General features: G+C 42.8%; 1 protein-coding gene and 1 long non-coding RNA gene across 5 annotated transcripts in view; both read left to right on the plus strand.

The window, feature by feature from the left end:
- Positions 1-17,584, plus strand: part of TMTC4 (transmembrane O-mannosyltransferase targeting cadherins 4) — a 51,952-nt gene that overhangs the window by 25,002 nt on the left and 9,366 nt on the right. For all 4 annotated transcript variants that reach the window (XM_079972634.1, XM_079972635.1, XM_079972637.1 and 1 more), the window contains 6 exons: positions 2,959-3,056; positions 4,989-5,081; positions 9,414-9,575; positions 11,798-12,000; positions 15,113-15,284; positions 15,378-15,509. In XM_079972634.1, coding sequence (XP_079828760.1) covers positions 2,959-3,056; positions 4,989-5,081; positions 9,414-9,575; positions 11,798-12,000; positions 15,113-15,284; positions 15,378-15,509 — 860 coding nt within the window. The remainder of the gene's footprint in view (positions 1-2,958; positions 3,057-4,988; positions 5,082-9,413; positions 9,576-11,797; positions 12,001-15,112; positions 15,285-15,377; positions 15,510-17,584) is intronic.
- LOC307214413 lies at positions 12,007-14,194 on the plus strand. Its single transcript, XR_013838056.1, has 2 exons — positions 12,007-13,223; positions 13,584-14,194. It is a non-coding gene; the product is annotated as an uncharacterized lncRNA (long non-coding RNA).

A 17,584-nucleotide genomic window follows, 5' to 3' on the forward strand; every position in this document is an offset into this window, starting at 1 on the left:
TTTAGATGTAAATGTTCAGCCAAGCCTTCGACCCAAATAGACCTCAGTCCCACTATGACTTCATTGGAGCATAAAATGAATGTACAAGTTGCATGGCCTCGCAGTATGAATTTAATCTATTTCTGTAAACTAGATTCTCTTATATAAAATGACAGAAACACTTGTGGGCATTTAGCTTTCTGGAACAGGAATCAAATGCTTTCCGCAAATCTTTGGCACGGATTACACTTGTGGCCATCTGGTGAGGGTGGCAGAGTGCCTTCTCACAATATGGTGCACCAGTTTAAACTCGGTTCAGGTGCCAACCAGGAATGAGTTCCATTCTCTGAAAGGAGATCGTGGTGGGAGAAAGCAGCATTGTTGTAGGGAGTGTGCTTCGTTAAGCTGATTAGCACACTTGGCATGTGTGCGACCAGAGTAATAGCTGGCACTTGTTCATTGCTTTACATTTTCGGTGCTATTGATTGAGAATCAAAAGTTAAATTGACTATTTGGATCTGTTGGACTTTATATTCTGGGGGGTTTTATAAGTTTTTTTTAATAAGTTTGTATGATGCCCACTTTGGGGATGAGAATGAAGAATGTGCATATACAAAAAAATGTATATACAAATGTATACAATTTTCAAACTTGAACATCAGTGTGCTTTTTTAGCATAGATCTGTATTCCCATTTAGAGCGAAGATTGATGCTGGCCCAAGAATCTTAGAAATGAAATGTATTTACCGGTACTTTTTGCACATCACTTTCTAAAGGTTTAGGATGAGTTGAAAAGATTCTCATAGTGAACTGGTCTAGATGTTGCTTTTGCCATATGTAGTATAGGGATCTGCATGCATTTATTATTATTTATTTTATGATTACATTTATATCTCACTTTTCCTTCAAGAAGGTCAGTGTGGCACATACACACAGCTACCCCCTTCCCCATCTTATCCTCTCTACATCCCTGTGAAGTAGGTTAGGCTGGGACAGCGTGACTGGCCCAAGGTCATCCATTGAGTTTCATGGCTGAATGGGGTTTGGAAGTTGAGTTGTCCTAGTCCAGTACTTTGACTCTCATACATGTATTGAACCTTATCACAAATCTTGTTTGGGAGCATTTATTTATACCCCGCCCTCCCCAGCCAAGGCCAGGCTCAGGGCGGCTAACAAGCAATAATAAAAAATAAGTTGAATGACTACAACTTAAAAACAAAATTAAAATACAACATTAAAATATTGAAACATTAAAATATTAAAATGTAGCCTCATTGCAGGAGGAGAAAGGAAAAGAAAAAAGAAAGGGGAAGGGAATCAAATTGGCTCCAAGCCAAAGGCCAGGCAGAACAACTCTGTCTTACAGGCCCTGCGGAAAGAAAGCAGATCCTGCAGGGTCCTGGTCTCATGAGGCAGAGTGTTCCACCAGGTCGGAGCCAGAGTTGAAAAGGCCCTGGCTCTGGTTGAAGCTAATCTAACTTCCTTAGGGCCCAGGACCACTAGGGTGTTGCTATTTATGGACCTTGAGGCTCTCCGTGGGGCATACCAGGAGAGGCGGTCCCGTAGGTACGAGGGTCCTAGGCCGTGAAGGGCTTTAAAGGTCAAAACCAGCACCTATAATGTAAGCACTATTTTCCTTATTCAGGAAAACATACAGGTGTACAAACATACAGGTAAACAGGACAACTAGCAGATTGTGGGAAGTATGTGTTCAGACCAAGTGAATGGTGCAGGGGGAAGGTTTAAATCCCATCATCCAATGCAGTGATCCTCATCCCGTTCAGAACTCCAAGACTGCTTTGAAAATAAATGAAAAAAGAAATGAGGCCCACTCATTGATCTCCATTATTTTGTCTCGTTTGACCCTGACTGTTGAATTATAAGTAACGTTAATTAATTAATTAATTATTAATGTTCCTTTCCGACGAACCAAGAGACATTTATTTTGCACTTTAGGTGGGTATCCATATTGGAGCACAGAATGCGAAGTGAGAACAGGTCCTCTGTTTGTGACTTTGAAATCAGTAGCATTATGGAGTTGGCAAATGGAAGGGTTTTCTGAAGTCACTGTTGTGGGGGGAAGGGTGTGCGAAATAACATTTTGTGGAAAGGCTTCAGAAAATTCCCATTTGGTATTGGGAAAGCAGCCAATTTTAATCACATCACAGTATTTTTGTTCAGAGGGATATTTTTGACTTGCTTGGTAGATCTATGTGCAAATTATTGCTTTTTAAAAAGCATGTGCTGTACCCTTAATCTGTAGCAGAAGCCTAAAATTTGCTAACAGAATTTATTGTATATTAATGTCAGGCAGTAACTTGCTAATGGAATGAACATGTGTGTCTACATTCTATCTGTCTTACTGAAAATTTCAACCATGAAAAGCAGACCACATTTTCTCTTATCTTAAACGTTTTTAAAGTACCGTATTTTTCACCCTATAGGGTGCACCGGCCTATAGGGAGCACCTTGGTTTTTTTTTGGGGGGGGGAATAAAGAAAAAAAATTATCCCCCCCCCCAGAACAGGATGCTATCTGCAAGCCTTGGGAGCCCAGCGGGAAGGCTTGCGGAGAGCTGCCCAAAGCCCGGGGTGCGCCCCCGCTGCGCTCCCCGGGTTTTGGGCTGCAGGCTGCTCTCCGCAAGCCTTGGGAGCCCGGCGGGAAGTCGCACTGGGCTCCCAAGGCTTGTGGATAGCTTCCTGAAGCCTGGAGAGCAAGAGGGGTTGGTGCGCATCGACCCCTCTCACTCTCCAGGCTTCAGCGAAAGCCTGCATTTGCCCCATAGGACGCACACACATTTCCCCTTCATTTTTGGAGGGGAAAAAGTGCGTCCTATAGGGTGAAAAATACGGTAATTGACAAAGAGCATAACCTTGAATGACAGAACTTATTCCAAAACAGCTTTCCACCTACGGCCAATGTCAATGCTTCTATATGTTATCAGTTTCTTTTCTTTATGCCCTGTTTTTAAACTGATAGGTAAAGAAGGAGCCCCATTTTCTACTGCCTGGGTTTTACTGAGTGTCCTCCTAGGAGCACTAGCCATGCTGTGTAAAGAACAAGGAATCACAATACTGGTAAGTCTTCTCTTAACAGTTAAACATTGACGTTTCTTATCAGCCAAAAGCAGCTCACTGTTAAATAAACTCTCTTTATATGGCAAACTATATGCCCCATATGGTTTGTGCATCGCTTAGGCTTTCTTACAGAAAATATGTGGTAAATTCAGCAACAACAATAGTAACATTCTTTCCTCTTTTCCTGTTTTTGTTCTCTGATTTCTATTGCAAATGCTTTCAGATTTGGTGTTCGCCAAGTCTGAAGGTGTGCTGAGTGCTGATTTCACTACATGAGTTATTGTTGGTGTTACTGAAGAATGTACACCAATGGTTTCCATGAATAATCTCCCAAGTCTGCCTGTATTATACTTGGTTAAGACTTGCAAGAGCGTATTACAGCCTTGTTGCTCCCATTTCTTTCTATGAGATTGATAATTTAGGACTCTTGGTGTGAGACCCAACTCTTCACCACATGCAAGGAAGGCATAGTGTGGAAGACTTTTCATAGCAATGCTATACAACCATTCACGTAATGACAGTAGGGAGTTATTGGTTACATAGAAGTCACTCAAGCTTTAGTCCAGCTCCATCAACTCCTAAAAAAAATTCCTAATAAATAATAATGAATAATTTATTATTTATACCCCACCCATCTGGCTGGGTTTCCCCAGCCACTCTGGGCGGCTCCCAACAGAATATTTTAAACACAGTAAAATATCAAACATTAAAAACTTCCTTAAACAGGGCTGCCTTCAGATGTCTTCTAAAAGTCAGATAGTTGCTTATTTCCTTGACATCTGATGGGAGGGCGTTCCACAGGGCGGGCGCCACTACCAAGAAGGCCCTCATGAATGAGTTGCAGTGAACTGAAGGCTGAGGCACTGCTCCGTCCTCCTTTTCAGGCAAAATCAGGAGAGATAAGTCTTCCCCTTTCATTGTAGAATAAACCACAGTTTCACTTGGGGCCACATTAAAAACTTGGGGACACTGGCTTATTTTAACCAAAGTTAGTTTAAATAAACCAAGATGTCAAAACTCTGGATTAACTTCCTGGTTTGATTCTCAGGTGTTTTTGTATATTAACATTGATCTGAGCTTTGTTCCAAAGTTTTTCCCCTGCTTCTCTTGCACATGGAGGAGAAGCACACCGGGCTTGTCACAGTTCATTCAGGATGACTATCGTAAACCGCTTAGTGGTTTTCAGAAATTAGGCAGCTGTTTTTATTTATTTCATAAAATGCATATTTATTTATTTATTTAATAAAATGTATTTATTTATTTCATAAAATGTATATACTGATTTTAAAACAAAAAAACTTTCATGTCAGTTATAGAAATTCTGTTTAAACAAATAAATAGTTAAATGAAGTGGATTAGGCCAGCCTTCTCCAATCTAATGCTCTCCACACATTTTGGACTACAACTTCCATCAACCCCAGCCAGCATGGCTGCTGTTGGGTTGTAGTCCAAAACAGCATGGGAAAGGCTTGTTTTAAGTGATTGAACTGAGGCTTAAGAGATCCAGAGTAATTATTGAACTGCATGGTGTAACTCTTGTTGGTATCCATCTTTCTCAAGAGACAGTGGATTGTGCCTCTGGGGGTGAAGGGAAACTGCTGCATTAGGAAGTGACCTTCGCAGGGCACAATCCTGGGCAGTATGTATGGAGCTCCTGGGCTGCCCAGACGACAAGTTCGTCCTTTCGAGCTCACTGATACGGCCCAAAGGAAAGCAGAGCAATACATTTGGCACCAGCTTGGCTGCAGGAGTTGCCAGAAGGAGGCGTACAAGGTTCCATCCACCCGTCTTAGGGACTTCTTGCCGATATCCCGCAAGGCAGTGGAGATAGTGTAAATACATACCAAAATTTAAACGAGAGAAATCTCTCCTTTCTCTTTCTTAACCTTCTTTCACCTTCTCCCTGTTTTGTTTTCATCCCTGTCTTCTTAGGGTTTGAACGCTCTTTTTGACGCTGTGATGATTAACAAGCTCAATATTTTGGAAGTTCTTTTGAAGATACTGCGCAAGGATAAGTCGCTGGAGGTGATTCCATTTATATATTTAAAAGAGCTGCCGCTTTAACTTCATACAGTTAGCATTTAAGTGTTAGCGTCAATACATCTACAGCAGCATGAAAGATCAAGCTGTTCTTTGATCTAGTAAGTGAGATTATTTGGAGGTCAAACACTATGACAGAACATTGCCTTCAAAATGTGAGTGTTCATGCTCTCAGCCCCAATAAGCCTCAATATTGCAGATCCTTTAACATGACTTACTGCAACTGTTCTGTGGAGCACTGCTCTGAATATCAGAGGGAATGCTACTAAAACTAGTTAATCATGTGGATCAGATGACCTCTTCTCAGAATAACAAAATTACATCCTTTAAAATTTCATTTTCCAATAGGGCAGACATAGCAACTCTTGTCTTCCAATAACAATTCTGTTTTTTGTTTTGGATTTTTTTTAAACAATGAATATACATTGTGCTTTGTGCCACCTTAAGATGAGTAGGTGGAGGAGGTGATTTGTAGATTTGCGTCCCTGTTTTGTGTGTAGGTTTTTTAAAAAAATATAATGCAAATATATATTTTTAAAAAATCGCCTTCCTGAACTTTTAAAGTCCCCTGGCTTGCTCACTTCCTTCCTGCAGCAGTAGCGTACAGAATTTCCCCAGTCCTCACCCTATGTAGTTCAGGCCTTATGGCAGGCAAGGCAGACTCGACCCTCCAGATGTTTTGGGACTACAACTCCCATCATCCCTAGCTAACAGGACCAGTGGTCAGGGATGATGGGAGTTGTAGTCCCAAAACATCTGGAGGGCCGAGTTTGCCTATGCCTGCCTTATGGGAACCTTTGTTCCAGGCTTACTTTAAGGGGTCCAAACTTGAATAAAATATTGGCCGGGGGGGGGGTTAAGCTTACCTTAACCCCACCCCCACATAAGAAACAGTGCATTCACATCATTTGAATGGCAATGCCCATCAATTTTGGGGCCCCCAGTCCCCTCAAATACTTTATTGGGGAAGCTGAGTTGGCTCCTATGGTCTCCTTTGTTTCGCTTCATATCTTTACTGTCTTCTGTTCTTGTAAGTCCATACTTTTCATTCCATTTTATCCTGCTTTTGACTGGCCACAAGTTGACAGACCAACACTTGCTTCTCTCTTCCTAAACCTCTTCCAGGCTACAACACGCATCTCTTTAAACCCCTTAGATTTTGCTTCCTGGTGCCCATTCTCATTAGCATCTCTCCTGTCTTCTCTCCTTTTTTCTTCCCTCCCTCCCTCCTTTTTTTTGGGGGGGTGGGGCTTAGACTTTTGGCCAAGTGACTATTCAAATTTCCAGACCTCAGCCTCCTAATGTAGCTCTTTCTCTCTAATGGCTTCTGTGAGAGCTTTCCCCAGCCAAAGTGACCTCTTATTTCCCTCAGAGAAGCTAGAATCTGTTGTTGAGAGCTTTCTTCTTCCTTACATGGTGAGCCTAGAAACATGAGAGCTTTAAGGACATAGTCTACAGCTTAATATTGTCTACAATGACTGCCAGTGGCTCTTCAGGATTTCATACAATCATAGACTCATAGAATCGTAGAATTGGAAGGGACCCAAGGGTCATCTAGTCTAACCCCCTGCAATGTAGCCCATTAAGCTAAATGGTTTTTTTTATTAAAAAAAAAAACTTTGCTGAAAATTAAAGTGTTCATTTGACATTTTACCGCAGAATTTGAAACTCTAGTGTTAGCAGTCTCCTTTGATTGTTTTTGGTGTTTAGCAATTGTCAACTGCTGTGAGCTGCTGCCAAATCTCATATTACATTGCGTATCCACTGTACAAAATAAAACAGGGTGTCGGTTATTTATTTGTTAGTCGAATGCTTTAAAGTGTTGCATGTCATCTGTCAAATACAGTGAAATGCTAAATACAGTTACATGTGGTTGTTGAGTAAGAAATGCTATGTCATGGTGGCTGTTCCATACTTTAAATAACTATTGCCACCATGATAAATTCTAAATTTTATAAATTCAGGGTGGTTAAAGCAGTGAGAGTACTCTTGTGCCTGATGTAACAAATAAAATATATACAGATTCTTTTTAGAAACTTGCTGTTTCGCATCCATGATCAAAAGCTTTGATAACACTATGCATCTTCTTTCCCTTTGCAACTAACTCCAAACGTGCCTGCTTGGAAGCAAACCCCATTGATTTCAGTGGGGCATATTTCCAAGTCAGTATGCTGAAGATTGGAGCCTATGTTTTATTGTAAATCTTTATGGTGTAGATGAACCAGAGCAAACAGCAAGTTTATTTATTAGACTTTCATGTTCTTGCAGTTCCCTGTTGTGTCTGTAATACTGCAAGGTAGGATACTAATAATATGAGGATATGCTGAAGAATTTCATATCTGTACCCTATACTAGTAACTGGCAGTGTTGCTATAACAACAGTTGCCTCACAAACTTTTATGTCACTATCATGTGGCTCACAGTTAATTTGGGCCAGGATTCAAATGGGACCACCATTGATTCTCATATGCAGGCTTCTTCCTGCAGTTTTCCAAACATGAAAAAAATAAATATGAAGCTGAGGAGAGGCTTTGAGACCTATCAGTTTTCTTCAGAAATCCTGGATTACTTGGGCACGGAATGTTGTTTTTCTTCTTGGTGCATCTGTTTCCACTGCTTGCATAAACTGTCTGTCTTCTCACGATCCTGGATAGGCTCATCAAAGTCTTACATCTTCGTCCACTGGGTAAGGGCGGCAGAATGGCAACAGGGGAAAGCTGGCTTCTGAGATTGTCTGCATTGGTTTTACCCTTCTTTCACAGCAAGAGGGACTCAAGATTTACTTTATCTTTAAAAACCAGGATACTTACTAAAACCCTTTGAACCAGATGGGATGGGGTCGTGGATTGGATGGAGGTACCTCTCTACCCAGCCCTCTAGCCTCTGCATGCCAAGTGACACCAGTGTCTTTTCTGGTGGCACAAAAGTTCCCATGTTCTATTCACTGAATGTGCCAGTAGGCAGAAATGTAACTGGTGGGATCCCCATTAGCAGCAGCCTCATAAAAGAGAATAGAGGGGCGGTGGCGGACTTGGGCTTGATTATTACACCAGCTCCAGGCTACTGCATCAATTTGTCTCTTCCTGCTTCTACCCCATTAAGCGCCACCAGGCAGCACCTAAGTCCATGTACTGTATATCCCACCTTTCTTGCAAGGAGCTGCATGTGGTTTTCTCCACACACCCCAAAACCACTTTATGAGGTAAGTTAGACTAAGAGACTGGCCTGAGGTGGTGACCCAGTGAGCTTCAGGGCAGCATAGGTCTTTGAACTTGCGTCCAACACGCTTAACCACTACACCACACTGACTGCTGTGCCTTTTCTGCACTTCCGTGGAAAATGGATTATAAATGCAGCACAGGGCTGCTTGTACAATTTACTCCATGCTTGGCAGAGTCTTCGTTGGCAGCGTTGTATTGTCTGTATTCTGCCTCGCCTGTATAGGGATCTGATGTCTTTAATGATGATGGCTTCGCTCACCATTAAATCACCATGGTACAATACAGCAACCAAACTTTTTCTACCATGTGTCTGTTACAAGCGCAGGAGCCCTTATTATTAGAATCATAGAATCATAGAGTTGGAAGAGACCACAAGGGCCATCAAGTCCAACCCCCTGCCAACCAGGAAACACCATCAGAGCACTCCTGACATATGGTTGTCAAGCCTCTGCTTAAAGACCTCCAAAGAAGGAGACTCCACCACACTCCTTGGCAGCAAATTCCACTGTCGAACAGCTCTTACTGTCAGGAAGTTCTTCCTAATGTTTAGGTGGAATCTTCTTTCTTGTAGTTTGGAACCATTGCTCCGTGTCCGCTTCTCTGGAGCAGCAGAAAACAACCTTTCTCCCTTCTCTATGTGACATCCTTTTATATATTTGAACATGGCTATCATATCACCCCTTAACCTCCTCTTCTCCAGGCTAAACATGCCCAGCTCCCTTAGCCGTTCCTCATAAGGCATCGTTTCCAGGCCTTTGACCATTTTGGTTGCCCTCCTCTGGACACGTTCCAGTTTGTCAGTGTCCTTCTTGAACTGTGGTGCCCAAACTGGACACAGTACTCCAGGTGAGGTCTGACCAGAGCAGAATACAGTGGCACTATTACCTCCCTTGATCTAGATGCTATACTCCTATTGATGCAGCCCAGAATTGCATTGGGTCAGTAGAAGGCACAGTTAGAGAAGCATTAGTACTACCTCCCCTCTCCCCCACTACACATTTTCTGTTAGACCCATCTGTCTAAATTTGCTGTTTTTAAAAGAAAAAAATTGTGATGACCTGAGCTTTTCCTTTTCTTCTGCTCTCTTCCTCTCCAGAGTCTAGTGGTGTTTAGAAAAGGACTTCTGTTCAGGATGACTCTTCTGTTATCTGGAGGAGCCACCATGCTGTATGTGCGCTGGCGGATTATGGGCACAGGACCACCGGCGTTTACTGAAGTGGATAACCCAGCTTCATTTGCAGACAGTATATTTGTGAGGGTAAGTGGCAAAGGCATTGCTTTTCAGTGAGCTAACACATTAAGAACTAAAAAAAAAAAAAAAAAGCGGAGGGGCCATGTGTCATTTCCAGAACAAATGCTTTGTACATAGCAAGTTCTCCCATTCAGTTTCTGGCAACTCCCAAGGGTAGGCTTGCAAAAAGGCTTTTGTGGACTGCTGCCAGTCAGAGTAGACAGTACTGGACTAGATGAACCAGCAGTCTGATTGGGCATCAGGCAGCTTTGTGTGTTCATACATAGCTTACAAGAGTTGAACCATCAAAGCAGTAAAAGCGTCATTCCTTGAGGGTGCTGAATGAATGATGCTTTTAGAATATGAATCTTTTAAATCGGGTGTGGAACCTTATTCAGTCCAATGTCCACATTGCTTATGGGCAACTTCTGACAGCCACACACCAGTTGTGGACAGAGCCGGGGGCAGAAAGGGGTAGAGGAACAAACATGACTCTTGACCTTGTACAGTGGGTTACATTCCAGCCATGCAAAAGCCAGAAGTTTACACACACACACACCAATAATAATAATAATAATAATAATAATAATAATAATAATAATATATTTATACCCCGCCCATCTGGCTGAGTTTCCCCAGCCACTCTGGGTGGCTTCCAATCAAGTGTTAAAAACAATACAGCATTAAATATTAAAAACTTCCCTAAACAGAGCTGCCTTCAGATGTCTTTTAAAGAAAGGATAGCTGCTTATTTCCTTCATATCTGAAGGGAGGGCGTTCCACAGGGCGGGCGCCACTACCGAGAAGGCCTTCTGCCTGGTTCCCTGTAACCTCACTTCTTGCAATGAGGGAACTGCCAGAAGACCCTTGGTGCTGGATCTCAGTGTCCGGGCTGAACGATGGGGGTGGAGACGCTCCTTAAGGTATACAGGACCGAGGCCGTTGAGGGCTTTAAAGGTCAGCACCAACACTATGAATTGTGCTCGGAAACGTACTGGGAGCCAATGCAGATCTCTCAGGACCGGTGTTATGTGGTCCCGGTGGCCACGACCATCTCCCTTCCAAGCACATGAAGCATTACCACAGTTCAAGGTGCTCTCATTCTAGCAAGGCAAAAGCACCCAAGGAGGGTGTCACTCCCTCTCTGGCGTCAGAGGCAGATTTTGGGTAGTGCAAGTAGTGTGGTCACACTGGGCACACAGGCGAGGAGGGCACCTTCTCAAAACCCAGTGAGTGCTAACCTGGCTTCGGAAAGGTGTGACAGGGTCCTAGATAATGATGTGCGGTGAAATTTTTCATAGGGGAAAAGTTAGGACCAGAGGACCAGCTTGTGAAGGTGATTGTTTGTGGTATGTCACGACATCGTGCGTGTGAGCATCGTTCCTACCTCCCTAAGCCAGGCAGAAGCTTCCTGGGTTTTGGGAAGGAGGTCCCAGGGGAGCATTTAAGGGACTAGCCTAGAACCCTGAGGCCACTGGCTGCACACCACTGGTCCTAGAGTCCTCCTGCCTCCTTCCTCCTTCCCAAGCCAGACAAGTGATTACTGGGCTTCGGGAAGGAGGTAGGAGGGCTGTGGAACCCTGTCAGAGCCTCGTGCCTCTTGCCCAAAGCCCAGCTTAAGCCGGCACCACAAGGGGGGCATATTACCAAGGTCTCCCCACACCTTTTTTTTAAAAAAATTAATGCTCACCTATGGATCAGGGGATTTTTTTTGTTTTGGAAATGCCTACTTCAAAGTGAATGGCTCTGCTGGATCTACCTCAGTCTGGTTAGATTAATGATACAGAACTGTCTTGATCTGAGTAGCCGTAGTTTTTCAGTCACATATGTTCTCTATGCTTTGACCTCTGGAGCTGCATAAGGCAGAGCCCACTGTTAGGTGCTGAAGCAAAAGAACTTTGAGCAAAAGCCAGAAGTGGGATATTGCCAGTGGCACACACTGGATTGTAACCATACAAGCTTTCCTAGAAAGGAATATTCTTTGGGGCAGCCAAATTTGTATGGTGTGGAGCAGGGGACAGCAGAACATGCAATTACACTGAGATAACGTTAATTAACTTACATTTGATTAGGCTAGAGTCTTGGAGCCAATAAGTGTTTTATCTGATAAACAGTTTTGTTAAAGAGGAGGCTTAAATAAAAACTAGGCGATCTGAAAAAGTAGTAGTGATTTTACCCCCTTCCCCCCTTCCTAACAGCCTCTTAAAGTTCAGTATGAAGTAAATGTTTGTTTTTCCTTTGACTGACAGGCTATAAACTATAATTACTACTATTCGTTGAATGCATGGTTGCTGCTGTGTCCCTGGTGGCTGTGTTTTGATTGGTCAATGGGCTGCGTGCCCCTTATTAAATCAGTCAGTGACTGGAGAATAATTGCACTAGCAGTTCTTTGGTTCTGCCTAATTGCTCTGATGTGCCAAGCCTTGTGCTCAGAAGACAGCCAGAAGAGAAGGTAAACGACATTATTGAATTTTAAATTTCTAATTGGGTTTTCTTATTTCCAGCACTCTTCATCTTCCTCCTCTTCCTTTTTTTAAAAAAATAACAACAAATCAGTGGAATCAATATACCTTGGCAAACCTAGTTCAAATAAATATTTATAGCTCCAACTTGCATTCTCTTCCCAATTTGGCTCCATCATTTTTTTACACTGACTATGGGGAGGCAAACTTGTAAAAGGGAGGTACGGATGGCTGCTTTATGTTCTTTCTGAAATGGCATTTTCAGATCCTTAACTCTGTAGGGGGTAAAAAGTAATTTGTGGTCAGAATAAAGTGTAATTGAAGTATGTTGTTTTCCTTCGCCTCTTTCCACAATGTTTCTTTTGTTAATAATAATAATAATAAAACCCTTAAGAAAAAAACTTTTAGAAAAAAAAATGGTTCTGGCTGTTGATTAAAAAAATAAAATGCTGTCCCAGAGTGATTACTCTTCATCAGTAAACAGTCAGAGAGAAAATAATATGGGGTGGGCTAGGGGAACCCCTGTCGTTTTACAGAAATGAAAGTTGCTTTAAGAGGATGAAACAATATTTTTTGAGAAGATATTACAGGTGTTGTTCTTGAACCAAACATTTAATCCTTTTAATTGGCAAAAGCGCACCTTGTTCAAATTGGCCTTTTATTCCTCCACAAAGATGCTTGCTAATCTTGATCCAGCTTTTCCCTTTAAAAATAAATAAAAACAAAACCTAATAGTGCTTCTGAGTCTTAATAGCAGTTCATGTGCATTATTTCCATATTTTTACAACAGTCCTGCAAGGTAGTATTTATTCCTGCGAAATAGTGGCTTGCCTAAGGTGTGAGCTTTGAACCAGCAGTGTCACAGCTTGCACTCTTAACCCCTGTGCTGGTTGCCGTCTTTTTGGTTTGCGTACAACACGTAGATGTGATTACATCTTGCATTTTTGCTTCAGGAATTTTTCACTTAAGATACCTTGGATCCCCTGCCCCCTCATTTTCCTTGGCAGATCCTTAAAAGTTTCTTTTTGTTTGTATGCTAATATTTGGATGATAAGCTATCAAAATATTTTCTTCCATACATGTGTTCCTGGATGATATCCAGAATGCACAAACACAACAGTATCCTGGAATCACAGAAAGGAGACCTGACATAAACATGGATTTTTGCAGTTAATCATTTGTGCTTGTGTATAGTGGGGGGAAGGGGACGCGGGTGGCGCTGTGGGTTAAACCACAGAGCCTAGGACTTGCCGATCAGAAGGTTGGCGGCTCGAATCCCCGCGATGGGGTGAGCTCCTGTTGTTCGGTCCCAGCTCCTGCCAACCTAGCAGTTTGAAAGCACGTCAAAGTGCAAGTAGATAAATAGGTACCGCTCCGGCGGGAAGGTAAACGGCGTTTCTGTGCGCTGCTCTGGTTCGCCAGAAGCAGCTTAGTCATGCTGGCCACATAACCCAGAAGCTGTACGCCGGCTCCCTTGGCCAATAAAGTGAGATGAGCGCCGCAACCCCAGAGTCAGCCACGACTGGACCTAATGGTCAGGGGTCCCACCTATAGTGGGGAGAAAGCAAAGCAGATACACATGATCTGTGGTAAACCATAAAGTAGGAAGAACTCTTGTGCCCAGTGATACCAGTGGTAAAACAGTAGTTATACTGTAGAGACATTTTGCTAAAGACTAGACCCTGATGCCACAAGGAAATACTTTGTTAGTGCTTCTCATTATACATACTAAATATCAGGAGAATCTAAAAAACAGTTATAACTTGTTGCCCTTATGACAGAAGTGGGGATTAAATCTACAGGCATGGGGGCTTCTCCAGAGTGAATTAAACTTACCAAATCACAGGTGGGCAGTTCCAGGGGGTCTTGTGCAAGACAACTTTTTAAAATGTGACATTTTAAACAAAGAAAAGGTCAATAACACTTTCATTTTCTTCCAGAAATTGACTGAAACCAGCACATCCATATTAGCTTCATAATTTTGAGGAGGGAGTGGGGGGTTGCCTCTCTTCATTACCTTAAAATAACTTTTATTAGCAGCTTCATAGCGGTTGGCTTAACGTTCTTATGCTTGTGTCCTCCTATAGATAGACATTACAAGGTGCAAGTGTTCAGAATAGTGCCTGTGGAGTGGTGAAGCACTCGAGAGGATTCCCACCCCCACCCAAGCAACACAGTGGTCTTTTGTAAAAAAACAACAACAAAAAAAAACAAAAACAAAAGATAAATGAAGCATTTTACTTTAAAAAAATAAAATCTTCAGCTGATCTGCTTCCAACAACAACAAAATCACCCAGAGCACTTTAGTGCTTCACAGATAGCATTCTGAACAAGCCCATGGACCTAGGGAAACATATGGGCATGGGGGGGGGAAACATAGAAATATAGTTGACACAAAGTAGAGTACAAAAACTATAGAGCAGCAGAGCAACATGAGGTCTTATGGGGGGAGTGACTGGGTGCTTTGGTGACCCTGTGGTCCAGCTCAGGGAGTGGTGAAATCACCTCAGTTCACCTCATTATTGAGCCCCAGCAAAGAGCTGCTATACACCCCTACTAAATACTCCCCTTCCCATTTAGGTAAACGCTTCAAAACCAGGGCTTCCCATGCATATTTAGGACGTTTAGATTGAGTACATTATGTTAAACTTTGGATCACCAAACTATTACATGGCAAGCACATGGACATCATTAACACAACTCCTGAACTGCTTAGAGTCTTTTCCAACATGACCTTTAGTGATACGAGATCTTCCACTGAGTAGTTCCTTCTCACCCTGCTTAGTAACATCAGAAATCTCCAGGTTTCCCCACAGAGGAGCCCATGCAGCAGTTCCATCTTGCAACAGCATTACCATTCCTGGGAAGATATTCGTATAGAAAAGAGCCATGGCATGAATTTTTCCCATATGATACCGTATTTCTGATGTCGCTGAATGGAATTTAGCATGGATTCTAAAGATTCCATGCTAAAAAGACAGAATTCAAACAGATTCTTTGGAACCCCAGCTTTTTACATGCAGATACTAAGTTGTAGCATAAAAATATCATAAGAAGTCATGCTTGCATTGTTCATCCTGTAACTTACTTTCTGCCTTCCAGAATCCTGACATTGGGTTTGGGATTTCTCATCATCCCTTTCCTTCCTGCAAGTAATCTGTTCTTTCGAGTTGGATTTGTTGTTGCAGAAAGAGTAACCTACCTCCCGAGTATTGGCTATTGCATGCTGATCACATACGGATTCAGTCTATTGAGCAGACAAGCTAAAAAAAAGGTACTGACAAAAGGATCCATATAACTGACAACAGGTATACATACACACACAGCTTTAAACTGTGGTTCCTAACATGTGTTTCTTCTCTCCAAGAAATTTCTTGTTGCTGCTCTGCTGGGCCTCTTGTTGGTAAATGTGTGGCGTTGTGTTATCCGCAGTAACCAGTGGAGATCTGAAGAACAACTTTTTAGGAGTGCTTTGTCTGTGTGTCCACTGAATGCAAAAGTAAGTTTTGGAGTAATATGCATTAGCCATATGCATTGCACTCTGTAAAGGCAAATCCCTATTTTGAAGTAAAACTTTGAACAAATGTAAAGGAAATTAAAAATCTGAAAGTGTTTTCTTAAGTCATTCCCCACACCACCAAGTAAGTTCAAAAACTATTTTTTGTTCCTTTGTCATTTGGATCTGAAATGCAGCTACATCCCTGTGGTACATTCCTGTGTGCCTTTCCCATCCTTTAGAGCAGTGTTCCCCAACCTTGGGTCTCCAGCTGTTTTCGGACTGCAATTCCCATCATCCCTGACCACTGGTCTTGTTAGCAAGGGATGATGGGAGTTGTAGTCCAAAAATAGCTGGAGACCCAAGGTTGGGGAACACTGCTTTAGAGCACTGGTCTTCAACTGGTGTGTTGGGAGCTACTACCAGGTTGCAACCTGATGCAAGGCTGGTTGCAGCCGCAGCACTACCGCCATACAAACATAAGAAAGAAAGAGAAACAGGTCCCCAAACAATCTTTAGTTAAAGGTGGGTTCTTGGTCCCAAAAGGCTGGTGAATACTAATTCAGATCAGGGGAGGAGGAAGGGGGGTGCATTCGGTGCGGGCCGCCCCGGGTGTTACCACTGAGGGATGTGACAAAATGCCAGGCAGAACTCACCGCGGGGCCTGCAGTATGTCTGAGCCACACAGGCAGGCTGCCTCCCCACCCCACCCATAGGGTGGCTGAGTGGGAGGAGGCAGGCAGATTCAGGAGCCCCACGGTGTGCCCTGCCCTCGCCCTGCCCCTATGGGTGGCTCGCCCCGCCCCTATGGGCGCGCTACCCCAGGTGCCTGAGCGGCTTCCTCTGCCACTGATTCAGATCCCTGATTCAATGTTGAGTGCCAGGTTACCTGGTCTTAATTTAAGTGGTCATATGCTGGTTTGCAGCCCAGGTTTCCAAGCTGGGCTTATAGGAATGGCAAATGAAGAAATCAGACTGCTTTGCTTAACTCCCGAGCAAAACTATCAGTCCCAGTAAAGATGCAACCTTAAAAGTTTTCCCGCGCAGAGGATTTCTTTTACTGTGGCGTTTAATGGCAGGAATGAGCATAAGAGGATCACAGACAATTCAAGATCTGTATTGTTCTTTGCATGCATAATGCTGCTCTGGAAATCAGGTCAATCCCTGCTTTTATGCATTATTAAAAGCAGTTGTGGGATATAAAAAAGTAAGCAACAGTGTATCACATTTGCCTAGCATCAAAGTTGAATTGGTTCATGAATGAGCTTGGCAATCCATATCCTTTTCTCAGTCCGTATCTGTTTCTCAGGGCTTAGCTTATGCAGAAAAGTTAAAACACCTGAACTAGAAATTTTCTAGCCTATGCTTTATTCTAAAAGTTGGTGGCGATGATTCATTGAATTTATGTCCCACATTTCCTACTGAAAGATAGCAAAAAGCCATTTACTGTGTTTGGTAAGCCAAAAAAAGTACACAAAATCTGAAGTTTAAGACCCAAAGCAAACAAAATGTTCAGTATCGCCAGTATTTGCAGCCAATTTTGAAAAACCTGTAGGGCACTTACAAAGAATTGCATGCTACAGATTTCCATCTCTCTTATAAACTGATTTCCCTAGGGTTCCTTAGGGAGACGGAACGGAGGAACTATAATAGTTCAATATATGGCTGTTGTGTATAGCATTTGTTTTTCAGGAGCAGTAATCTTTGTGGATCTAGGGAACACATTGTCCCCGATTGTTTTGGGAGTGGGCAGGAGCTGTTTAGCCCACTTATTCAGGAGGAATAAGGGCATGCAGACAGGAGCACTGTATTGGCTCTGTCACTGCCCATGCAGACAGAACAGCACTGCTGCAGCTCCACCCCATGGTTGAACCGTTCCCTTTTGTCACACAACAAAATGCAGCTATACCTCTTCCACACTCTGTGGTACACAGTGTTTCACACTTCCTTATTGTAGAATGCTTGTAAAAGATGTAGCTAGACCTCTGGCTTCTGTTTCCTCAATTGTGAATATGGCAGTTTCCTTTTTGTTTTAATTCTGAAAACATAAGGTCTGTTTGGAGTTGGATGTACAGTGG

The sequence above is a fragment of the Podarcis cretensis genome (assembly GCF_951804945.1).
Source record: "Podarcis cretensis genome assembly, chromosome: 4".
Taxonomy (NCBI): Eukaryota; Metazoa; Chordata; class Lepidosauria; order Squamata; family Lacertidae; genus Podarcis; species Podarcis cretensis.